Source organism: Sus scrofa, chromosome 5 (genome assembly GCF_054392235.1).
Source record: "Sus scrofa isolate SSC_HxYL_T2T_F1_AM1 chromosome 5, Sscrofa_HxYL_maternal_Yorkshire_Landrace_v2.0, whole genome shotgun sequence".
Classification (NCBI taxonomy): domain Eukaryota; kingdom Metazoa; phylum Chordata; class Mammalia; order Artiodactyla; family Suidae; genus Sus; species Sus scrofa.
The window spans coordinates 110,450,827-110,477,970 of NC_139387.1; the positions used below are offsets into that span (position 1 = coordinate 110,450,827).

General features: G+C 40.3%; 1 protein-coding gene across 30 annotated transcripts in view; it reads right to left on the bottom strand.

The window, feature by feature from the left end:
- The window catches only part of NAV3 (neuron navigator 3), a 602,126-nt gene that overhangs the window by 207,460 nt on the left and 367,522 nt on the right, over positions 1-27,144 (bottom strand). For all 30 annotated transcript variants that reach the window (XR_014804603.1, XR_014804601.1, XR_014804600.1 and 27 more), the window contains one exon: positions 24,670-24,853. Coding sequence is in view for 25 of the 30 variants with exons in the window: in XM_084957747.1 (XP_084813873.1) it covers positions 24,670-24,853 (184 nt within the window). In the remaining 5 variants the exon portion in view is untranslated. The remainder of the gene's footprint in view (positions 1-24,669; positions 24,854-27,144) is intronic.

A 27,144-nucleotide genomic window follows, 5' to 3' on the forward strand; every position in this document is an offset into this window, starting at 1 on the left:
CTGAAACCACCCCATTGGTTTTTACTGCCTTGATTTTAAAGAAGTATCATAATTTCTAGTATAGAAGTAGAAAAACAACAACAAAATATAGACAGATTAATCAACTTGGCCAAAATCAATTTGATGGTATGACCTACCCATTTTTCTAATGATTAGGAGAGAATGCTTTGTTATCTGTGTTTGTATACCAAGCCATCCTACTTGCATCCTTCGAAACTTGGCCTCTATGCCATAGTACCCTCGAAACTGTGAAAGCGTTATTTGAACACAAGGATTCTGTTAAATTTTCACCATATTCTAAGATCCTTGCATTTGACCATACTGGCCCCTCTGCCTTTCTGAATCACTCTTTCAAAAACCGCCACACTAAGGAACTCAATGTGTCCGCCGTCAGGTCCGTCCACCTTCGCTTTTCTCACAAGCCCTCTTCTGTTACCCAGCTCTTGAAGGCATACTCTTTCACTGCCATCTTTCCTCCAACACTTGTATCCAAATCTTTCACTTGCTTCTTACCCAAGATTTCAAGTAAAATCTGACAGACACTAGAGGCAATGTCTGCATCACACTCCCACCATCAAGATCAACTGGATAAAAGACTCCGCCACGTCCATGACCTTCAAAACCAGTGATCACCTCAGACTCACAATGTTCCTTTTTTCAGTCGCACAAGTTCCCATCAGATCCTTCCCTGCATTTCTTGATTTCTGTTCACAGGATCACCACTTTCTTCAGGCCTCTGGGCTTGTAACCCGCACCAGTCAACGCCTCCCTTTGTCCTTCCTTTTAATTATTGTAGACGTGCAATCATTACCCACCATGTTGATTCAGCAAATTTATCTGCATTTATGTTCTCCTTCAATTCCCATGTGTCCCACACTAACTCAAGCCCAGGCACTCCCCACAAGGACTCTAGCTCCCTTTATTTTTCTTCATTTTTTACCTGACTCTGAGTCCCTGTGCAGCAGAAACGCATTTTCTCCCCACAGTGCTTGCAATACCGTTTCCCCAGTTTCAGATTTACAAACAGACCGGTAACAGAGCAGGTGAGTAGGTACAGCCAAAGCAATTTATTAGTGAAACAGACACAAGGGACATGTAGACACAGCTCTGAGGCAAAGGGGGGTATAGATGAATAGAGTTAGAACACCAGTAAACCAAGGATGTGCAGGTATCTGGACGGAAGACTGCATATTCTTTTCCTGAAATGTTGTCAGTGAAACTCCATTTAGCTAACGAGTGGCAAAGAGTATCAGAAGCAAAAGCATAATAAAATAAATATCTTGAGACTCACTGTGGATTCTACTAAAGGAGGGATCTGCTCCTATCTGTCTAATAAAGTGGACGATCAAAGGAATGCTTTTTATTTCCCCCAACACGGAAGGGACGAGGAGGAGATTAGAGACAGTCAATTAAAGGGATGAAACTCATCTGCTGGTTCAATACACAGAAGGATCCAAACTGCCAGAACCATCTACTACAGCTTCCGTGCAAAGCTCCCTGTGAAATTTTAACATCCATTTATTATAAGGAAAGAAAATGTCTTATAGTAAGTAGGTCCTGAATTGCAGTTACATATTTTTATTAGCCACCAGAGGCTCGCTTCCTAAAGTCTTGTCCATAGACCAACAAAACTGGCGTCACCTGGGCCTTGTCAGACATACTGACCCTCGGGTCTCATCCCAAATCCACTGAGTCAGAGTCTGCACTTTGCCAGGATTCTTACGCATAATAACGCCGTAGAAGCTGTGCTCTACAGAACATGCACAAACGTCTGATCTTGGAAGAAAAACACTTGTTTCCCAAGTCAAAGCGCCTAATCTGAATACCTCAAGCCATACCTCATTTTCCGTCATGCGGCTGCCTGAGTAAATCCTCACCTCACTCTGCTTGCTCAACACAACATCTGTCTCCTGAGCCACACCTCCTCCTTGCAAGATGCAGGTCCACTCTCCATCCCCACCTTGGACATGTCGTACTATGACCATGAATATTTTCAAAATCATAATCTTGCGTATCAGCTCATCCATCCCTCCAGTGTCTTTAAATCAAATCTGTATTTTGTACTCCAATCTCAACTCTAAACTCAGAGCCTCTTTTCTAGAGATCGCATCATCTCCCAGACATTCCACCTGGATCTATCAGCTAGATTTCTCCCAGAGAGTCCCCAAATATTCAAACCTCACTCATCATTCTTCTTTCAAACCCTCCCCTCTCTGTCTTCACCATTTAGATTTAGCATCACCAATACCTTTTTTTTCCCACTGAACTAAAAGGAGTGTCTTGATCACGACTCACTCCTTTCTTGACCTCTGTGTCGTTGCTCTCATGGACTCTATTAACGTCTTTCCACTAGTCTCTGCTGCCAGTCCATTTTTCTTGCCAGCTGATTCTCATTCTTTTTCTCACAGCCAACAGAAGTCACTTTCCCAAGAAAGAAGAGTTGTTGCTCTCTTTCTCTGAATTTGCTGTTGACTCCCCACTGTCTGCAGGATCTAGTCCAAGCTCTGCGGCTGGGGTCACAGAGTGCTTCCTTCCCTGCGTCCCCTCAGACTCCCTTCCAGCTTCACCTCCTCTGCACGTGCTCCAGTCCCCCAGCCGTGTTCTCCACCGTCACCACGCCCTCCCCGCTGGCCTGGGCCTCTTCTCTCGCGGGTCCACAGCTCTTCTCACGAGGCTTCCTTCATCTGAAACACCACTGCTGCTCTTCCCCACGTTATGAAATCTTATTTCTCCTTCAAAATCCTGCTCGAATCTCACCTTCTTGTGGAGGCATTTCTCAAGTCTTCTAGAGTTCATTTTGTCCCCCCCGCCCCAGTCTCCAGTTTTTCACTCTTTTCTAAATACGAGGTTCAAATGAGAATTTATCAGGGTAAATGCCTGTCTCCTGAACAGACTGCATTGTTCACTATAACAGATACTACATATTGTTCATTTTTGCATTCTCAGTTCCTATCATGGGGTTGGTATATGTTCAATAACTAAACGATTGACTGCTATTTACTGGGTCATATTATCAAACAATTTTTTTTGCTGCGGCATATGGACATTCCCAGGCTAGGGGTTGAATTGGAGCTGCAGCTGCCAGCCTACGCCACGGCCACAGCAACGCAGGATCCAAGCTGTGTCTGTGACTACACCACAGCTCACAGCAACGGCAGGGGAGAGGGCTAGAACCCACATCCTCATGGATACCAGGTGGGTTTGTAACCCCCGAGCCACAGCAGGAACTCCAAATAATGGTAATGTTACGTCACCATCTTTTAATCAAGGGAAACTCTTTGAAGAACAGAATTGTCTGAAGTCTATTAAAGGAGGGAAAATAACACTAGTCCTCAGCATGTCCTTATCAGGAAACAGTTTACATTTATTTTTATCATTTATTCCTCACAAATATCCTACAAAGGTAATATTCTGTTCCTGACTGAAAAATAAGAAAGGGAAGCCTTTAAACAAGCGCTCATTTGTACAAGGTACATATCTTATAAATAACAGCACTGAAATTTAAACTTTTGTCTTTTGGATTCTATAAGCTGTGCTGTGTTCTCCTATTCCATGTCATTTTCTTGCAAGCCACAACTTACAATATTTTAATGCTTCTTTTGCTATTAATTCATTGCCTTTGGGTTTGTGAAATACCTAAGATATTATGATAATAACTTCATATTGCCTTCAGTATATCATCTCTTCCAATGTCAAATAAATCCACTTTCAATAGACACTCTTTAGCATTCAGATGGAGAATATTAAATAATTTCATTCAACAGGTTACTTTATGCAGAAATTTGAAATAGACAGTAAAACAACTTTTCAATGGTAAGCTACTTTTAGTATCTAAACAATACTCAAAAATCTTCCAAGTAAGCACTATTAAATTTTAGGTCCCATTTTAGTAAAAGCTAGCAAATATGGCATCTTATTTACAACTTGCCACTCCCATGCTCATTGTACACACGACTAATTAATCTATCACGGAATTTTTTCCGCTGAGCCCCATGGTAGCCTTAACAACGTTGGCCAGAATTCCAGTAACCCCTCTTAAGCAAAAGACTTAGAATGAAGAAAGAGTAAAACCTTGCATGTCTTCCTTAATGCTCTCATCAAAATGCTATTAAGATTTTGAGGCGTTCAGGGCAGAAGTTTCTATTTCTGTTGTAGCTATGCCAGCAGTAGACTTCTATGCAGAAGTAAAAAAAAAAAAAAACCCACATAATTTTATTCCTTAGTTTTCATCTTCACAAATCAAATTGGACTCAAATATAAGGGACATGCGCATCATTAAAAATCATCAAAACATTATATCTGAGCCTCACACGTCTATCATTCTTTATCTCCACTGGCTACTATCAAGCTCCTTCCTAGCAATTTCATTGAGATAGTTAATATCTGAATTGTCTTAATTTGTGTTCAACTTCTATTATTAAAACTATTTTTTTAACATCTACTGTTTTCCCAGGTAAGAACATGAAGAACCATAGCCATTTGCTAAGAAGCTGAGCTTTTGATCAGACCGCAGTGGAAAAGACCGAAAGGTTTAAATTGCAGAAGAAAGAAGAAGTTTCCAGAATAGTGAGATCTTTTTCTTAGATATAGAGGAGGAATTGGGGGACAAAGGAGGCTGGGATATTCAGCAAGCCTGGGACCAGCAATTACGTCCACAATTCAGGAAGGATTTGAAAAGGGCCTGAAGGCAGAGGCACAGGAAATAGGAGTAAACGACTCCTGAGAGAAGTTATCATCATGGACACGGGAACTGAAGGGGAAAATCCAGAATGACTCCCCGGCCTCTGGTTCCAACTGCACAGCCAGGTACCCAGGAGCACCGTGCAGCTAAAAGAGATCATATATCCCTGAAGCCGTGTAGGAAGAGGAAAAATCAGGCCTCTGCCCCTAGGTTATGTCACTCGTCCAAGGGTGAATACAATGACAGAAAATACTAGGAAGACGGATGAGCACGGCTGAGTAAACCCCCTTCGCAGCCCAGATGAAGACGGCCCCCAGATGCTATTTTAAAAGTGCTCTCAGCAAGCGCATATTACTTGGGATATTGAATAAATGGATAAATAAGAACTGACTTCACATCCCTAAGGGGTTTCGTTTGTTTGTTTTTGCTTTTTAGGGCTGTATCCGAGGCATATGGAAGTACCCAGGCTAGGGGTCAAATCAGAGATGCAGCTGCCGGCCTAGACCACAGCCACAGCAACGCAGGATTTGAGCCACATCTGCGATCTACACTGCAGCTCACGGCAGCGTCTGATACGTAACCCACTGAGGGAGGCCAGGGATTGAACCCGCAGCCTCCTGGGTCCTCGTCATGTTTGTTACCTCTGAGACACAACAGGAACTCCCGCTAAGGTTTTTAAAGTGGCGGATGGACACAGGTATTGAGAAATTTGATTTAGTTTTGTGTTCTACTTTTTCTAACAAGTGTATTTTCACGGAGGTAACCAACCAATTAACGAATCATTACAAAGGCTTTTCCTGACCATTGGCACATATTGGAACTGTGCTAGAAAGATTTAATCTGGGAAAATGAGGTTTAGGCATGTAGGGATGAATGCTTCACTCTGAGAAGCACAACCCTGAAAACCAGGGACACTAACTCCAAAACCTTCCTTTAAAAAGTGTAATTTCATATTTAATAGAAACTGAACTGACTTGGAGCTTGCAAGGAGAAACACAAAAATATGAGGGCACATGGGCAAAAAGTGGTACCTTCAAATATCTATTTCCGCGAATGAGTAAATTGAAATGCCAGTAGCTAAGATCTAGTAAATTGGTTAATAGCACCAAATCTAGAGCCGACTGCTGTATCTGAAGCCCAGCTGAGCTGTTGTCTGTGCCTGGGTCCTCACGGGTTAAATGAGGACGTCAGCTCTAACGACCTCGAGGTTTTATGAGGACTGCATTGCAAACCACTCAGAAGGGTGTCTGGCACAAATAAATGCTGGAACCGTTAAAAAGAAAATGCAGTGGCATTCAGATGAAGGTTTGGGAGTCCCTGCTTTCACGAAACCCCCACAGGAGGCCCTAGAAATATTCTGCTGAGTTCGGCACAACACATCTTTGTATATTCCTTTTTTTTTTTTTTTTTTTGGTCTTTTTAGGGCCACACCCACAGCACACGGAAGGAAGTTCCCAGGCTAGAGGCTGAATTGGAGCTAGAGCTGCTGGCCTACACCACGGCCACAGCAACACAGGGTCGGAGCCAGGTCTGCGACCTACCCCGCAGTTCATTGCAATGCCAGATCCTTAACCCATGAGCAAGGTCAGGGATCGAACTTGCATCCTCATGGGTCCTGTTCAGGTTCGTTCACCACTGAGCCGTGACGGGAACTCCACCTTTGTTCATCCCTAAGTCCCACAGGTGCCGTGCACTTCCGTGCTCGGCAGTCTCCGCACCACCGCCTTTGGTTCCCAGCTCTCACTTCTGAAGCTCCTCCCTTCCTCCGCTAAGACCCACACCAGGCATCTCAGGACACCGTCTGAATTTTTACCTCGGCTTCTGTCTTCTGGTTCACAATTACCTTGGTTGCTTAATTCTGCCTCAAACCTCCCCCGTCTCTGTTCACTCTTCTTATTTCCTAAATTCAACAACCTCAAGCCCTACGGGTCTTAATCTTATGAAGAATCATTAGAAATTGCCCCGACAGGACATCCAACAACCACCATTCCCAAAACAATATATATGCAGAGGACGAGCCTTCCGGAACCTACAATTCTCAGCACGATGCACAGTCCCAGAGCATCTCAAACACGGAATCTAACAGGCATTTTGTTTGGTGCCATAGTCAGTAGATGAAAATGCAGGGTTTTTTTTCTTTTCTTTTTTTTTTTTTTTTTTGTCTTTTGTCTTTTCAAGGCCACATCCGTGGCATATGGAGGTTCCCAGGCTAGGGGTCTAATGGGAGCTGTAGCTGCCGGCCTATGCCACAGCCACAGCAACGCAGGATCCTTAACCCACTGAGTGATGCCAGGGATCGAACCTGCGTCCTCATGGTTGCTAGCCCGGTTCGTTAACCACTGAGCCACGACGGGAACTCCTGAAAATGCAGTTTTGATACCTTATGTTATATATACTATATATGCTTTAATATTAACCAGGTTTGTGCTAGATTTATACTCTAGATTTCACAACTAATTTGAAAGACGAGGAGGAACTGTCTCAGAAAATGAGGAAGTTCTCAACAACAACAAAGAAACAATTCGCCTTTAAGAAGGGAGCAAACAGGCCCCCACAGCTCTGAATGTATTGCAAAATAAACAAAGGAACATTTCTTGTTTGTTCACTTTACCCATAAGTATTTGTGGCCTCGAGTTTTGTTTTGAGCCCCCTTTCTGCCCTAGTTTATAACCTCTTCTTGAGTCACTGCCTCCATTTCTCCTGCTTCAGTCAGTAAAGCACGGCTAAGCCAGTGTTCCCACGTCCTCATGTCTGGCCCCGACCACTCTCCTGGGCTCCAGAGCCTCATACTGGACACCGCGCTCTGGAAGTCCCAGTGGAACAGCAAACTCGGGAAGGCCAGGGCTGAGCGTCCTCCTCTGCCCCTCCTCCCTCTTCTCACCACAGCGGCACGATGGTCCCCTACTGAAATGCATCACCACTCAGAAGCCCACAAAACTAGAGAGGTGGTGACTTCTCCGGCCCTAACCTCCAGCAGTCCCCAAGTCCGTCTTCCTCAGGCCCATCCTCCTGCCTATTAACCTGAAACTGTTCCCTCTCCCGCCTGTGGAGCTGCTGTGCCCCTCCCTCTCCTCTCCCCAGAGCACAGCTTTTCTCCACCTTGTCACCAAGGCCATGTTCCTAAGTTATAAACAGCAAATAGCACCGTTCTTCCTCTGCTAATAAAGTTCCCCAAACAACGTCCTTCACCTTCAGGAAAGAACTCCCAGATCTTAAATGGTGCCTCCGGAGCCCCATAAATTGGATTCTGCCTACTTCTCCTGCCTGTCTTTTACCATATCCTGTGCCAGTCAAAACTCAGAGCTATAATGAGTTCTGTGGGGCTCCTCTCATTAGGAGGTGAGACCTTTGGCCCGCTCACCCTCCCTTTGAAGCTGGGTGGGCTTGGTCACTCTTTCAACCAATGGGTCATCACATCAGAAGCGCAATACCCCCGAGACTACGATGCCAGGGAGGACATATGTGGTCCCTGTGCCAGCTAAGCTGCCAGACGGGTGGGTGAAGAGGTCATCTTGGAAGTGGATTCTACCACCACAGATGTCTTGCCGGCCAGAGATCTGGGACACTCCACCACGGCCGCTTCCCCGTGGAGTTCCTGGACACAGCGGTATAGAGATAGGCCATTCCTGCTGTGCCAGTGTGGCTCCTGAGCTCACAAAACCCACGAGGATAAGAAAAGTAGGATGGTTTAGTGCCATGTCTTTTAAACATCAATGGATACCGAGAACACATGCCTATTTTAATTTCTCCTTGGCCAAAAACGTGGCAGCTTCCTGAAGGTGAAATGGCATTTTCTTCATCAGTGCCTTTCCACAGGCTTTAGCTACCACACCTTCCCGAACCACGTGTTTAAACGCCTGGGTCCTCAATTAGACGGTGGGTGGTTTGAAAGATTAAAGCATCACTAGATCTCAGTTGCACATCTGGCAAAATTCTTGGCACACAGTGGGGGCTGAATCTCTATTTGTTTAAAGGTCACATTTGAACTTCTCAGTCAGCAATGAGAATGAACTTCACGCTCTTGGGTAATACATGCAAGATCATTAGAGCAATATTGTTTTTCACTAAGCCACATGGGATTCAGGGACTATGCCCGGCTGTACAGGGACTGGTTCATCAAAACATAAGAATAACGAACAATACTTTTTAAAATGGATGTATTAAATATAAACATAATTGAATAAACTGTTTATCAGAACAATTTTTCATATAATATGGATTTTTATAACTCCTCTTCTATATCAAGAAATTTTATTTAAACAACTCTTTAGAATCAGTCATCTTCCCTCCCTTCAGTCTCCTTACTCTCAGCCACACAAATCTAAGAGAGGAACCCCCTCCAGGCAGGATCCCTCTCCAGGCAGGCATTTAATACTCTTGATTCCAAGAAAGAGGGAAAAAATGCTTAATCATAGCATCACATTTGTTCTATTAACAGCATCATTCCCAAGGAGGAATAAAAATAAATAAATTACAGAATATGAGGTAAGACATTTCTTGGGCATAAATTTTAGTGGAAATTTTTTACCTCCCAATTTTACTTTTATTTTCATAAGACGGTATCATGTTAAGAAGGCAGGAATTATTTCCTTTCAAATTAGGAAAGATGGCTTCGGAGAAAATTAGTAATAAAATACCCAAGCGATATTACAATTAAATACATTGGAAGAAAGTCTTAAACTAAGAATTTTTATACAAAATAACACTGAAGACTGGAGATCACATTCACTGAAATTTTTAAGGCTGACATAGATTGAAATATACTTCCTTACACACCCCGTGATTGCCAAGGTTAGAAATGAAACCACATCTTCAGAATAAAGACTGAAAGAGTTCTTTAAACCACGTCCATCCTTTAGCATATATAGAGTCCCTTCTGTAGACTTCTTGCGTCAAGTTACAAAATGGTAAGTCACAAGCTAACACTTCTTTGGCAATATCTTATGTACCACAAAACCACCTATGTTCCTTCAAAAATATTTAGGTCATTTTGTAACAACTATACTCACAACAGAGTATGTGATAAAACACTTGGTCTGCATACTTAAATTTGGCTGAGACTTCACTAGCGGTAGTTATTGCCTAATCCGTAAACGAGTCAGAAATTTAGTCTTCATCCACACGTGTTTCTTTTTAGTGAAAGAGCGGCTTTTTGGGTGGCTGAACTATCATCGTGATTCCACGTGAGACAGGTTACCGTGATAACGCATCCCATTAGTGAAATACGTATGGAAAGACATTATAACCTCTGTCTTGTCTTAAATTCTGTCTGACAGTCCATCAGGCCACCTGCATAGTCTGTTTTGTGGGCTCTCAGGACTGTCACTAAAGAGGGGAGAGGGCTGTGTAAGATATCACTGCATCAAAGTCTCCGGCTCTTTTGGGAATGTAGAATTTCAAGATAAAGGAGAACTCGGGAAACCAGGCTCATATTTCTCCCACGATGTTATCATACATTAGATTTTCCACACTGCTTTTACTTACATGGCTCTCTCCCATGTACAGCTTTTCAGTATGGAATAAAATTATAGCGCCATGCATTCAGTGCGCCATTCCCAAAGTTTGTATAAATGACACCACTTAAAAAAAACTGGCCCCTGAATCCTGGGAGATAAAACTATCCTTTAAGCTAAAAACTGAAGCAAACTTTGGCAAAGAGTATCTTGATTAGCCAAAAAAATCTGGATTATTTAATACTTAGGGCGACTTAAAAAGTATTGTAGTGAGCACAAAATATGCCAACGAGCTGTTTCTTGGTGCACGTATTCATGAAGGTGAGGTTTGCTACACTTATAAAATAACTGTACACATGTTTGAAGATCTGAGAGAAAGTCTCTTTTAGAATCCTCAGTCCCTGCAAAGCAAATGTAATCATGGCTGCATTCAGTCTCGTCTTGCCAAGGGGGCTCTGGGGTCTCAAAACATCGCAGGGTGGACTTTGGTCTGGAGTCTGTCCGCAGCCTTGTGGGGAAAGGAGTCTGATTTTGTTTTTTGAAACTGCGAGGTCGATCAGGAAGGGGAGACACTGAGGATGGTCAGAAGCAGAAGCACAGGAAATGGGACAGGAAGAGGCGAACGCTGGCCGTGTGCTTGTAACGAAGGGACCCTTCACCGCTGGCAAGACTATCGCAGCTGCAGAAATGGGCAAGTCCCCCAAAACCAGCTCCCGCTCACCCTGTCATCCTCTGATTAAAATTGGACTTTCCCACGTGGATCTCACAATAGGAAAATATTCAACGGTCCTCCTGACTGTAACGGGATGATTACAGTTTCGGGGACAGCTACATTTTCCTCTGTAATATTAGTAAGTCGAGCCTTTGAGACACAGATGTTGGTGGAAAACAGGTTAATACATAAGTTCATAGAGTAGAGACAGCAGATGTAATAATAAGGCTGCATTATCAGCACTCTGTCTGAGAAGAGAATGCCCCAGAAATACTAAAAATCAAATGGAACCAAACAATTCCCAGTGTGTGGGAGACGGTGTTCATACACTATGTAGACAGGAGATCAAAATGTCCTGGAGTAAACGTGAAACAACAAAATCATAAATTATTTGTTCTGAGTCGTGGCTCTGCGGTGATAAATTAATTATGTCTTTGTTAGTTATAAGACCAAATTCTAAAACACTGGCTCAGCCTTGTTTGTTCCTAGACATTTATGTCAAAGGGCACAGGGCACAAGCCTTGAATTCTCTGACTTATGAGTTAGTCTAATACTTTAAAAATACTATATTCTCACAACATAATCTCTTGGAGAGACAGAGTATAATTATGATGCTTTCATCTTCTACCTGGAGAAATTAATCTCAGTTAACTGATTTTTCTTTTGTTAAAGAAAAAAAATAAAGTTACCAGAATAAAGAACGATTCTGTCAACGACTGGGATGCCATCAACAGGTCGATAAAGGAATAATCAAGGTTTAAGGTCACGACACCAAAGGATAACATTAAAGGGGACCATCAATGAACACGAAACATGAACAGAACATGAGAACTGTAAATAAGTCAAGTACTGTGGATGAAGAACCCATAGCAGGTACGCCTCGCCCCACCGCACATACGGAGGGAGAGTGCAGGAAGGAAGGAAGGAAGGCAGCCGCGGTCACGGGGAAGAGGACGTAGAGAGGGAGAGTCATCAACATGCCTGTCAATTACTACCACCGACCCTCTATGGCCAGGCACAAACAAACTGATTAATTATCGTCCACATAAACAGGAAGCGATTTTAACTATAACAACTGAGTAATTCCGGAGAACTAATGCCGGCAAAGAGGGGTCCCCCAGTTCACCGGGACTGATATCCTTCTAAAGCATCATTAAATGAGCTATGGCCCATTCTTTTTTAACTGAAGGTAGTTGATACCTATTATGATATAAGTTTCCAGTGTATCATACAGCGTTTCACGATTTCTAAAGATTATACTCCATTTATAGTTACTGTAACAACTGGCTCTATTCCCTGTGTTGTACAGTATAGATCCTTGCAGCTCATTTACTTTACACATGGTAGCTTGTACCTCTTAATCCCCTACCTTTCTCTCGTCTCTTCCCTCTTCCCTTCCCCACTGGTAACCACTTGTTTGTTCTCTGCATGTGCGAGTCTGTTTCTTTTTTGTTGTATTCACTAATTCATTTTATTTTTTAGAGTCCACATATAAGTGATACTGTACAGCCCTTTTTTCCCTCCGCCTGACTTATTTCACTTAGCATAATACCCACCAAGTCCATCCATACTGTCACTTGCATTCTTTGTTAAGGCTGAGCAGTAATCTATTGATCTCCTTCACCAATTCATCTGTTGATGGAAATGTCGGTGCATGTATCATTTTGAATTAGGGTTTTTGGGGTTTGGGGGGATATAAACCTAGGACTGGAATTTCTGGGTCATGTGGTGGTTCCAGTTTTAGGTGTTTGAGAAGCCTGCGTACTGTTTTCCACAGTGGCTGCATCAATAAACATTTCCACCAACAGTGCACAAGGGCTCGCTTTTCTGTACTTCGTTCCAGCATTTGCTACTGTAATAATACATGTATCACGAGAGAATAATACTTTAATAAAAAATAATGAAAATGTGCCATTTGCAACAATATGGATGGACGTGGTGGGTATTATGCTAAGTTAAACAAGTCAGGTGGAGAAGACATTCTTAGGGTTATGCACCAGTTATGCTCACACTGAAGCAAGTAAGTTTCAGCAGACATCCAAGGAATGCTTTGAAAAGGAAAGAATCAGAGTATGTCTGCAGAACATGTTTATAAAGCCATTATATAAACATTTTACAGGTTTGAAAACTTTTGGAATCAATCTATACTAAGAACTTGGAAAAATTATGTGTATACAGGCAATGCAAATATTATGAATATTAATTTTTAGAAAATGAAAATGCAAACGACAGAGGTTGGAAGTTGTTAGTGGATGGGGGAGAACTGAAGTGCTAATACTCATGTTTTACAAAACAGAATACCAAAAGATATTCCACAGTTGTTGTAAAAAGAAAGACATGACGTTATTCCATTACTTAAAGTTACAAAGTTAACCAGTGAAAGACCTACAAAGAGGGGAATTTACCTGTGTTAGCAGCACTCCTAGAAAGGCCAGTCTACCTTTACTATCTATCTCCAATTCCCTCCTCCTGTTTCCCACTGAACAGATTCCAATCAAGTTATCACAGCAATTACTCCCCGGAATAGCTCTCATCAAAGTCCCCGGACCACATCTCAGTACTCATCCTACTTACATGAAACATTTGATGCAGTTGACATCCTGCAGTTAGGAAGGTTAGTAGTTAGAAACACAAACTTTGGAGCCAGATTGCCTGGATTCAACCTACAAATTAGTCACCAGAAAAGTTTATGCAATTTAATTGGCTTCTCCATTTGCAGTTTCTTGATCTGAAACCTAGGATTAGTAATAGTATATGTCACAGAGTTGCTGTGTAGACTGAAAGAATGAGTATGTGTATAAAGAACACAGAAAGGACTCCATGTGAATTATGACCACTGATCACTCCCGGCTCCTTCAAACACTTCCTTCCCTTGCTCTCTAGGAAAACAGGTTCTGGTTCTCTTCCTACGTCATAGTCTGCCTCTTTTCAGTCTTCACTCCAGGTCTTAGCATCACTGGGGTCTCTAGATATTGGTGGGCTCCTGACTCCAGCCCTCAGCCCTCTTCGTCTATGCACAGATTTTTGGTCCTTTACTGTATTGAGCCTCAGAGGTTTTTTTTTTTATGATTTCTACATGCTTATATCTCCAGAATTATTATCCATAGCCTATACCTGTCCCAAACTACAGACTCGCAAGTCCACTTGCCTCCTTAATATCCCCACTGAGATACACCCAGTAGACATTTCGAAACTGACATATCAGTAGGTGAATATCTGATCTCCATACCAAGCCTACTCTTCCTATATTATTTTCCACTTCAGTAGACAGAAATACGATCTTTCCAATAGAGCGTTTCCTATCTGTTTACCAACCCCACTGCAAATCTGTCCGCTAATCCTACTGACACTTCCTTCAAAATATATTTGAAATTCATCTTCCTCTCTCCACATTCACTATGGTGGCCCAAGCTTTTCTCCATGACTCTGTGCTTTTACCACTACAACTGATTCTCAACAGAGGAGCCAGAGTGACCCCTTGATTTTTACACCTGTTTATGGCATATTACAGTTTCCCATCTCTCCTGGCATAGAATCCAGTCTTTGCAATGGTAACAGGGTCATACTGATGTCTGTATGCTCTGCCTTTGACGTATATCCTGCTCTTCTTCTACCTCCTTCCCTCTCATACAGCCCAGCAGGGACATCCCCTCTTCTTAAACCAGATAGATTCCTAACCCTCAGTCTTAGCTCTTACTCCTCTGCCAGCCTGTAACTCTCTGCTAAAGGATAACTGCATACCTAGTTCTACCACCTCTTTGCTCAATTATCATCTGAGTGAAGACATCCTCAGAAACTCACTGGGATGTGCAGAAATATGGCACCTAAATATCTTATTTCTCCCTTTCTGATGTATGTTTCTTTACCATCAGCTGTCCAATTACTAGAACAGAGTCCTACTAATTTTTTTTTTTTTTGTCTATCACTAGAATGTAAGCTTTAAAAGGGAAAGGATTCTTCATCTCTTTTGTCCTCTGCTATACTTTTGTGCTTAGAAGAGTGCCTGGAACACACTAAGTGCTTAACAAACGTGTGGTGTATATTAATGGGAGATGGGAGGGGAGGTACATAAATCAAGATAAATGACCAAGTTAGTGAATAAAAATTAGTACTAGTAGTATTTATTTAGCTATATGGGAATAACTACTAAAAGAAATACCTAAAATATTTAATCAGGTTACCTCTAAGCAGCTAGATCCGACTTAGGAAGTTCTGAGCATTGAGACATTTTTTTTGTTTGTTTTTTTGTTTTGTTTTGTTTGCCTTTTAGGGCCACACCTGTGGCTTGTGGAGGTTCCCAGGCTAGGGGTTTAATCGGAGCTACAGCTGCCAGCCTACACCACAACCACAGCAATGCAAGATCTGAGCAGCATCTGCGGCCTAAACCACAGCTCATGGCAACTACAGATCCTTAACCCACTGAGTGAAGCCAGGGATCAAACCTGCAACCTCATGGTTCCTGGTCAGATTCGTTTCCACTGTGCCACAATGGGAACTCCAAGGGCCATTATTTTTAAATCATGGGGATGTTATTACTTTGAATTACTTCTATATATTGAATAAAAGTTAGCAGTGTAATTGGCCAAACTGATCAGAGAAAGTGAGAAAGGAAGGAACAGAGATGAGACTGACTTGAGGTTTCTAGTGCAGGTGATATATTTTATTATACATGTGACATGACCTTGAAGTAAGAGCAGGGAAGAGGAAAGTGGCTGATGTGACTGTCTATTACAAGCTGAGTGCTGTGCTAAGGAGGAATGTTAAACATAAACCATGTCATGTGGTCTTCTCAACACCCTCTGGAGAAAGTTATCACCACCCTGGTGCTGGAGGTAAGAACACTGGTACCTGAGCAGGTTAAAGCCATGCGCCTAATGACACACTCTGGGAATTTGTAGGCAGAACTGAAACCGACACTTGCCTGACTTCGAAATACCCAAAACTATATAGATGCAACAGAACTATGAGTGGTGGTGAAGTGTTTTAAATACTGGAATAAAAGCATAGAACATACACAGTGTGTGTGTGTGTCTGTGTGTGTGTGTGCGCGCGCGTGCGCGCATACACTCAATATTACACCCTCTCTTGGTTTCTCAAATCAGTCAATTAAGAAATAATTTCTTTCCCTTCAGTGATTTCTCTTTAGTAGTAACAAATTCCTGCTATTAAAAAGGAGATTTCATAAATGCCCTTTTCATTTCATTTTCTTTAGTGTTTAATTGATTCACTGTCTTTTTTAAAGAGCACATTACAGGCCACAACACAGAGCTGAATGAAGCAACTAATTGAAGCCAGGTTCCTGAAGACTTAAATTGCCAGAGCCTTCCTGTCATCTTAAATTAAACTTCCTTGTACACTTTTCAAGATTTATAACTCCAGGCTGAAAAGCTGTAAACCATCCCAGTTTCAGAGCGAATCTCCCAAAGGGAAATGATATTTCCTGGAAAAGAGGAAGGCCAGTGTCCTCCACGGAAGAGGGGTCCAAAAGCAGGTTGTGGGCCGGGGGTCACGGGAACCTCGGGACGGGGCAGCAAAGGGTATAGACACGCCACTTTAAGAGCATGTGCCCATAGACGCTGCAGTTTGACTTGGGAGGCCTGCAGGAAGGAGCACGTCCATCCAAACAGCACATGGACACATTGCTGACCGTCTCCTCCACCGTGAAAAGCAGAAGGGCCAAAGATCCTCTGTGGAGCCCACAGTCTCCCCAGTTCCCCAAACAGCTTTTACGTTAGTTCAGAATTACCTCCCATCACTGCCCTTGGCACATCTATCCTCTATCGACTTAATTTCTTGCCTACACTTTCACATGCACATTCTTCTTTTTACCTGGCTTAATTCTCCATAATATAAAAATAAAATATTTGTTCATGTGATTTGATCATCATTGTTTTGGGGTTGGTGCAGTTCACCGACTATTTAATAACTGGATGGAAAATCATTTAATAATGTAGACAAAATTAAGCTAAAAGGCCCATATTTTGAGGAGAATACCTCCCTTTAAAAAACTTTTAGCAAGTAGAAAACATTACATTTTACCTACACTGTTATTCTACTATCTCATATATAACAAAACCCGTATATGAGAGAAAATAAACTTCTGTCTTTTAATTTTCTTCTACCACAATGCTTTGCTAGATATTCTCAGGGAACTTAGACATTCGTGACACGAATTCTGCTCATTGTTGTCTGGACTCATGTGCCAGGTACTGTGTATGGTTTTGGTAAAATTGAACTTTCTGTTATTTTTCATGCCAACTAATACTCTTAATTGTAAAGACACAACATACGGAAAAGAATATCCTGAATGCCTATTACAAATTTACTAATGGAAACAAATTTTCCAAGTTTAAAAGTATAGGATTCACATCTACTCGTTTTTTGAATAAGGAGCACTTTCCTCATCTCCTAGTAGAAAGTAACTGCAATTACAACACTTATATAAGATTTTAGCACTTTATCTTAACACATTTCTCATATTTTTTCCAGTTGGTTGCATAGAGGGACTTTAACGCACTCTTTTCAAAATAAAATGAAAAGCTAGAAAAATAGAAGAAACTGATTTTATGTTTTATATTAAATAAGTGCAAACTGGATACTTAACATTTTTTAATACAGCAAGATGTTTAGTCTTTACCTAGGTAAAGGCCTTCTAAAGGCTACTGACATAGAGAAAAATCTAATTTTTTAATGAAGTGTGTTCAAATTTTTGCAGACTGCCTTGATTAATAAAGTCTTTATCACTTCAAATATAATCAACTATTTCCCAGTGAAGGACTGGGGAAATTCAGAAACTGAGTTCCAGCTTTCTCTCAATGCAGATACTACAAGTCGATAATTCAAATGGCAAAAGAGACCAATTATCAAGGAATAAGACTGCCTTCGTACAGCACCAACTAACTCACACCAGCCACACCATCTTGGGATTAATCCAGAACATGCTGTCTTTCAACAGTATTCTTCTCCTTGTAACATTAGTTTTTATTGACAAGGTAAGGACAACTTTTATATTAATATTTATTAACAAAATAAATAGATAATTTGGATATTTTAAAGGTAATACATTTGTGTCAGTTGGTAGTAGCATTAATATTTTTAATTAACCTGCAGTTAAATTTTCTAAACTTTGTACTAGCTGTAAATAAGATGAATTGTTTCTTAATACTACCTTATTTGGTTGTCTAAATCAAACATGACCGAGAAGAAAGGAGTTATAAAATATGTCTTTAAGCTATCAATGATTCTCCATAGCCCGAGCACTTCGCTCATGTTACCTATTAATTTTTGTGGTACCCAAATGCACATAACCTTAGTAATTTGCTTTCTTATCCCACACAACAGAAACTACATATCAGTAAAGGAGTGGGAGTGCAGAGAGGCAGCCACACTGCTAGTAGCAGATTAATGAATGACAGCCAGAGAGCAAAGGGGATACAACATTTATAATCAATTGATGAAAAACCAAAGATAAATATACAAGGATAAATTTGGTGGAGGCAAATATTTCCCTGCATTTGGATAATGTCTGATGCTTCTACTGCATACTGTTCTGAAGCTAACTGTAGTTCAGTATAATGACTACCCCCAAATCAACAACATATTTATCTTCATTGTACTACTTCTGTAAATAAATACAGTTTTTATTTTAAATGACTTACCACTGAAACTGTAAATGTTAGAAAGTCTTCCTACTTAAAATTAGAAGCAGCTAATACAGATTTATTAATTTTTACCTTAGCTCATTTCAGAAACAATTACTAAGAATCTACTGTGTTTAAGGAGCTGTACTAATCTCTGAAGAAAAAGTGACTAAAATGCAAAAATACTGCTGTCCTTACAGTGCTTACATTCTGGAGGGGAGGTATGGCAATAATAAACAATGCATACAGTGAATAAGTAAATTGTAGGTTAGGGAATGATTAGAGCTACGGAAAAGAAGAAAAACCATGGCAACCATGATGAGATGTGGAGACAGGCAGCCAGTAGTATTAAAAGAGTAAATGAGGGAAACAATACCATTTACCATCACATTAAAAAGAATGAAACACCTAGGGCTAAACCTACTATAGAGAACTGAAAACTATGAGGCACTGATGAAAGAAATCAAAGGTGACACAAACAGATGGAAAAATATGCCATGCTCTTGGATTGGAAGAATCAATATTGTCAAAATGACTATATTGCCCAAGGCAATCTACAGATTCAATGTGATCCCTGTCAAAATACCAAGGACATTCTTCAAAGAACTAGAACAAAATATTTTAAAATTTGTATGAAAACACAAAAGACCATGAATAGTCAAAGCAATATTGAAAAAGAAAAACAGAAGTATATGAATCAGGCTTCCTGACTTCAGGCTATAATACAAATCTGCAGTAATCAAAACAGTATGGTGCTGGCACAAAAGCAGAAATATAGATCAGTTTAACAGGAAGCCCAAACAGCTATGGTCAAATAATTTATGTCAAATGAGGTAAGAACATACAGTGGAGGAATGACAGTCCCTTCAGTAAACGCTGCTGGGAAAAGTGGACAGCTACATGTAAAATAATGAAATTGGAACATTCACCAACACAATACACAAAAATAAAGTCAAAATGGATTAAAGACCTAAATATAAGGCAAGATACTATAACACTCCTAGAGGAAAGCATAGGCAGAATACTCTTTGACATAAATCACAGCAGTATTTTGTTTGATACACCTCCTAGAATAATCACAATAAAAACAAAAACAAACCACTAAGACCTAATTAAACTTAAAAGCTTTTGCAAAGCAAAGGAAACCATAAACAAAACAAAAAGACAACCCACAGAATGGGAGCAAATGAAGCAACTGGCAAGGGATTAATTTCCAAAATATATAAACATTTTCTGCAACTCAATATCCAAAAGAATAATCCAATCAAAAAAATGGGCAGAAGACCTAAATAGGCATTTTTCCAAAGACGACACATAAATGGCCAATAGGTGCGTGGAAAGATGTTCTGCATCCCTGATTATTAGAGAAATGCAAATCAAAACCACAGTGAAGTACCAGTGATGGTCAGAATGGCCATCATTATTAAACTACAAATGATAAATGCAGGAGAGAGTGTGGAGAAAAGGAAACTCTCCTTCGCTGTTGGTGGGAATGTAAAGTGGTACAACCACTGTGGAAAACGCTATGGAGGTACCTCAGAAAACTAAATATAGAACTACCATATGACCCAGCAATCCCACTCCTGGGCATCTATCTGGACAAAACTACAGTTCAAAAAGATACATGAACCCCTATGTTCATTACAGCATTATTCACAATAGCCAAGACATGGAAATTACTTAAATGTACATTGACAGATGAATGGATTAAGAAGGTGTGGTACATATACACAATGGAATATTGCTCAGCCATAACAAAGAATGAAACAATGCCATTTGCAGCATCATGGATGGAACTAGAAATTCTTACACTAAGTGATGTAAGTCAGAAAAAAGAATGACAAATACCATATGACATCACTTATATGTGGAATCTAAAATAGGACACAAATGGACCTATCTACAAAGAGGAACAGACTCACAGACATAGAGACTGGACCTGTTGTTGCCAAGGGGGAGGGAGGAGGGAGTGGGAGTTTGGGGTTAGTAGATGCAAACTATTACATTTAGAACGTATAAGCCATGAGGTCCTACTGTGCAGCACAGGGAACTACATCCAGTATCTTGGGATGGAACAGGACGTAAGACAACGTAAGAAAGGGCATGTGTATATACATGCACGACTGGGTCACTTTGCTGCAGAGCGGAACTTGACACAACTTTATAAATCACCTATATTTTAAATAATTTCTTTTAAAAGAGTATGGAGTTCTCTTGCGGTGCTGAGGGTTAAGGACCCAGCATTGTCACTGAGGTGGCTTGAGGCACTGTGTGGTGGGTTGGGTTGGATCCCTGGCCTGGGAAACTTCTACACGCCACAGGCGTGGCCACACACACACACACACAAAACCAGAACTGCCAAGGTAAGCACCAGCGAGAAGGCCACACTGGAGCAGCTGACTTGAAGGAAGTGAGAGATTCAGGGGAGTGGCTATTAGAGGAAAAGCATTCCAGGCAAAGGAATCAGCCATAGCACCTTCCCAAGGAGGGAGCAAGCCGAGGCTACGTGACACCTTGGCGGGGCTGTGAGCAAAACAGTGACATCTGCCAGGTATTTCAAAACATTTTATCCGTACTGACCTGTTGAGCCACCAAAATAACCTCTTGAGATTGGTGCCTTTTTTTTTTTTTTTTTTTGTCTTTTTTAGGGCCATACCCATGGCATATGGGTGTTCTCAGGCTAGGGGTCGAATGAGAGCTATAGCTGCTGGCCTACACAACAGCCACGGCCATTTGGGATTCGAGCCACATCTGCGACCTACACCATGGCTCACAAAAATGCTGGATCCTTACGCCACTCAGCAATGCCAGGGATCAAACCACATCCTCGTGGATACTAGCTGGGTTTGCTAATCACTGAGTCACAGCAGGAACTCCCTGGTGCCATTTTTTTATACCCTTTAAGTAACGGAGAACCTGAAGCACAGAGAGGTCAGATAAGTTGTCCAAGGTCACACAATTAGGAAGCGATGCAGTTGGGATCCACAGGCAGGCAGGATGATCCCTGAGGTTCTCGTAACAGCTAGATCTCCGGTTGCCGCCTGAACAGGCCACACGCAGGCACACCTGCTCAGGTAGATGTGAGCACACACTCACACACCCACACAGTCACACTCAACACGGAGAGGGAGCTGAGAGGCCAGAAAGGGGAGCTTGTGACCCACACTCACTTTCTTTGCTCCACGTTTTATTTTGTCTTTTGTTTATTTTACTTGTTAACCTTCAGATCAAAATGTCTGTTTGAATGAAAATGTTCAAATTGATCAATAACACTTGGGGTTATTCTCAAAAGAGCAAAATCAAATTAGCAATTCTTAATGTACAAAAATCAATATTGTGGAAATATGCACAGTTGTGCCAATTTATTTTAAATAAACAAAAAGCACAAAACAAAAACACTCTCATGAAACAATTTTTTTTAGGTCTACAGAGAAAAAATGTTTTGGCTCTACAGAGAAAAATGCAAGAACAGTTTCTGGCGAAAAATCCAGAATGATATAGCAACTAGTCATGTAAGCTATTTACTTGGAAAGAACTTTGGAATCAATAGAAAGGTTTCATAAATCATGATGCATGACTCGCATCTCAAGCTAATGAAGATAAATGTGTCACTAACCTTGCTTTTCTGCATTACCTTGGTTCTATTGTATACACATTCCTTTCCTATGTATGCTATAACATAGGCTTTTAAAAAACGCTTAAATATATTGTTGTATTTAAGATCACATAAATCATAATTCGCAGACTATTTCACTATATCAAATCTATACAAATGGAAATAGGTACTAAAGTCTGAAATATAACATCCTCTGAAACGTATAATAAATTATATTAAAATGAAGATGCTGACCTCCTCTTTACCATGGTCCAACTAAGCACTACGTCTAGGAAGTGAGTTCTCTGCATTTATTAACTTACCAAGACAAAAAGCTATTAAGTCCAGTATTAAAAGAAAAAAATTGAGTCTATCTCTGAATTAAAGGACGCTGGTGAAAAGAATGCTTTTCATAACCTTTCACTGAAAAAAAAAATAAGACAGTTCTCCCCAAGATGGTGTAAAAAGACCATGCCTATTATATAAAGCTCTATATTTCACATTATAATACAGTTTCATAATATCCACGCATATCCAGTAAGAATAGAAAAAACACCTCCCCAAAAGGGTCCCAACCACTGAGACGTTGTCCAGGAAACTCCACGTGGCAGATACAGAAATCGAACGAGGTAAAGCGGTGGCCAATGACATCTCCTATCACTTCCAGAGTCAGCATCCTTTGCACAACATGACTTGACTTCCTGTATTTTTCCAGCTAGTATTCCTGCTTCTTGTTCATTCAAATGGCTTAAGTCAAACTCTAGGAAATATTATTTCTGGCAGCTCTCAAAATCTAGATCTGTTTTTACCACAATCCCCCCAAAATTAATAATAAAAAAATAAAAACAGGTATTTCCTTTCGCTCCTTCTCTACACTTAAGAAAATCCAAAGAACTTTCACTGTAAAGAATTTTTTTTTTTTTGCTTTGATTCCTGCACTATTTTCACTTGACATTCACAAAATACCAAGACAAGCTAAAAGGACAGAAGCACGTCTGCATTACTGAGTAAAAGCAAATATATCCTTATCACTCCATGGACTTTGTAGTACTTTCATACTAATTTCTCTTTATTGATTTAATAACTCACCAATGAGTAAAGTTTGCTAAAGGAAAGAGAGTTTACATGGTTGTACGGTTGTACAGAGACAGAAATATTGCCTAAAATGAAGTGAGGGATGGTTGGCAGGTGAGAGACGGCGGCGGTTCCGAACCGCTCACTATTTGACAACAAGTGGGAAGTGATGTGTAAATGCATCTTGGAATTTTATGTTAGCTTTTTGAGTCGATGCTAATTACCAAAAACAAGCTGAAGGCAAACAATGTTAATAGGTTTTAGACTTGGTTTTGGAGAAGGAAAAGGTACATATTTGTAAGCGTTTGATACATGTGCATATTCTAGAAGATGATAAAGAATATTTTTATATTGGACATTCTCATTCCTTGACAAAAACAATCATAACTGTGCATGCAATAGAGCTAATTCTCTGATGTCCTGATCATTAATCAGAAACAAATAAGCAAAATAGCCCTGAAACTTATCAATTGCGTTTTGTAATCACTTTTTTTGATGTGTTGACTTGGCTACGTTTATTTAGACCCAGTTATTCAATCGAATAGCAATCTGGGTGTTGCTGTGAAAGCATTTTGCAGATGTGGTTCAAGTCCAATGCAGTCACTTTAAGTGAAGGAGATTATCCTAGATTATCACTAAGATAGGAGGCCTGCTTCACCCCTGGAAAGCTCTTAAAGGCAGGACTGTGGTCTCCTTGAGAGAAGAAATCCCACCTGTTTATAGCAGTTTTCATGCTGACAGTGTCAGCTTGTCTTTTCTGCTGTGCAGCCCCGAGGATTTCAGACTTGCCCAGCCAGTTCCCACCGTCATGTAAACCAATTCTTTACAATAAACATGCTGACATTATTTCTGACTGATTCTGCTTCTTGGCTGAGTCAGGACTGAGAGAACGCCAAAGTGGGGGAAAAAAAAAACAGTAATAAAAGAGTAAAAGAAGTTGCAATGTTTGTCAGCGCCCCACCCAGGCTGTGTCTACAGGTGCCCATAGACTGAAGTCAAACAAACACAACGTGTGTATATAAACACACACACATATGCACACATCCACACACCCACAATCTCACACGAACAACAGCATGTTCCTAACACGCAAACTCCTGTGTTCAGCAGACCTGAAATGTTTTGACAGATTTAATGATTTAATCAATCACAAGCACCAACAAAAGAAAGCTACACAACTGGAGACGAGGACTCAAAACGCACATTCTCAAAGATAATTCGTAAGGAAGCCACTGCGCCACACTCCTTTCCAGAAAGACACGTCACCCCTTTAGATACACACCAAAATCACCTTTAGAAACAAACACAAATATTTCATCTAAAACGTGACAAGTGTTGGTCATCCAACCAAGACAAAAGCCGTTTTGACTTCTGTAACATTAGTCAAACAATCCCGTCACATTGCAACAACTACATAACTCAGTATTCCAAACCCACAAAGCAACACCCACGAAAAACAAGAACTGCCTGCAGGTGAATTCAGTGTAAGCGCAAGTCCCACTTCCCTTCCTTACCTGGACTGCATATCTGGTTGGGTTTTGGCCTGACTGGCTTCTGCCTGAGGGGAGGCGTGAGAGACCCGCTGCTGAAGCTCCACCAGAGACTGGTAATACTGCTGCTGATAGTGCTGTTGCTGCTTGTAGCGAGACAAACTGAAAAACAGCCCTAGAATGGCTTTTAGGTTTCCATTTCTTATTTCTGCATCGAGTGGAAAATATAAAAACAGCATCATACGAAATGATGTAGGTTTTTTTGCAAATGAAATTCCAGAAGCAATTCTCTTAGGCACAACCTATGGAGCTAGAACTACAGATTGATTCTCTCGGTCACAGATTCAAGCAACTCTGATTTTATGAATCTTACCAACATGTCTAACCAGCTCGGAGAGTTCAGGGAGACAGAGAAGGGATGGAGAGAGCAGAGAGAAGAGAGCTTACTCAGTGATGCTCTTTGCTGACCCTGAACTACACTTTTTCTAGAGTTAGCTTCTTCATGGAAATGGATGGCTTACGCTAACTGTGTGATTTCGCACTTGGCGTCCCTCACAAAAACAGAGCTGTTAGCAAGAGAAGGGTGGCTGTGAGCTGGAGAGAGAAAGCCACTTAAATGCTGGTTGTTCTGCATTATACGTACTGATGCTATGGGTGTATCTCAAAAGAGCAACTAGATTTATAACTGCATTATTCTAAATCACCCATCTAAATACACTCAATGTATTTAAAAAAATATGTATATATATATATCCTCCCCAAAGCAGACTACAACATAGGTATCCAGTTTTCATGCTCGAATTCCTTTAATTCATGTAATTTATTCATGACATATTAATAAATACTAAAGATCAGCTTACACATGACTCCTGATAACATATATTGAATAAATGTAAGTGGAATTCCTAGTGCTGACACAGGCAGCTCCTGTGTAAGGTTTTCTAATATTTAATAAAAAATTAAATGCACAAAGTAGGCTGCAACATGAGCTGAGCTTTTCCTCCTGCAGTTATAATTTTAAAATCAGAGTAAAGGATGGAAGTAAAGCTTGAAATAAGGGTATGCAAATGGTAATCATATTTTAAACAAAACTTGCTATTGGTAATAAAATATATCCTCCTCTGAGGTCAAGGTTTTGTGTCTCCTTTTTGAAACTTAGAAACCATAATCAACTATTCAGTCTTCTTGCTCTTTGATGGTCTATCATGTGACACACACTATGCAGTGGGATTATTCATATAAAATGAGGTCCCTCCAAACTCACGGGGACCATACTATAGAAGACTTGGCTTGATTGATATAAAGCTACAGTGAGAAAGTATTAATTTTATCCTATAAACCAGAATAATCTTATGGGAAGAGGTTTTTTAAAACTTTGTTTTATTACTCTGCATGTTTAATTAATTTAGCAAATCATTTCGAGCATTCATATATTTTTAGGAGATAAACAAAAATCCAGAGAATTATGTTAATAAAAGATCTGTGAGAAGGAAGAGACATAAAATGAACAAATGGTAACATTTCTTGTCTACTTTTAACCACCTAGAAAGTAAAATACTATCCTGGAGGATTTTATCAAATTTTATTCTAAGTAACAGAACCACGAGTTAGGTTTGAACCTAAGCTTTGTGGGCACCAAATGTGTAATTTAATATTGAACATCATGGCATATACATATAAAGGATAAAAGATATTTAAAATAAAATTTAGACAGCAAAGAAAAATTGGGAAAAGTAAATAACTCTAGTACATGTCCATAATATTTCAGGACACACAATTCCTCTTTTTCTAATGGCAGCAAAACTTCAAAAATTTAGAACTGTCTAACATTTGTACATCTGCGGGGGGAAAGGCTTTTCAGAGCAAATTGATTGTAGTAGCAACATTAGGCAACATAAATTATCAAAAATGTTTACTCTGATATAATTAAAATTCTGATTAAAATGGTGATCGATGCAGAGCTCAAAGGACTCAGTATTAGTTAACTTTAGCAATTGCTTTTTTGTTAGTAGTACTACTTGAAAATTTTGGAAAGCTTTCCTAAAAATAAGTGATGAAGAAAAAGAGATGCACAAAAAAATGACAGATCTAGTTGTCTTTTTCCACTTTTCTATATTTCAATGTCAGTGACAATCTTTCAAATCCTTAGTGATTTTAAGGCCTTTATTAATATTATTATTATATGAATATTAGTATAGTTATTAACATGCTTAATACTAATTATTTAAGAACTCATGATGACTTATTTAAACTTACCAAATATTTAGACTAGGACTACTAACGTAGTCATATTATAAAACCACTATTGATAAAATATTTGAACATTAGTTACACTATGTTACCTGTATTTATGTCCATCTATCATCCTGCATTATCCATCTACCCATCTACTTACTTAAGAGTCTGAAAATATTCCCACTGGTAAGAACATAAAGATACTTTGTTGCTATGCCTCCCTCCTGTATGCTTGGTAATGTAAAGAACAACTCTGGCAAAATC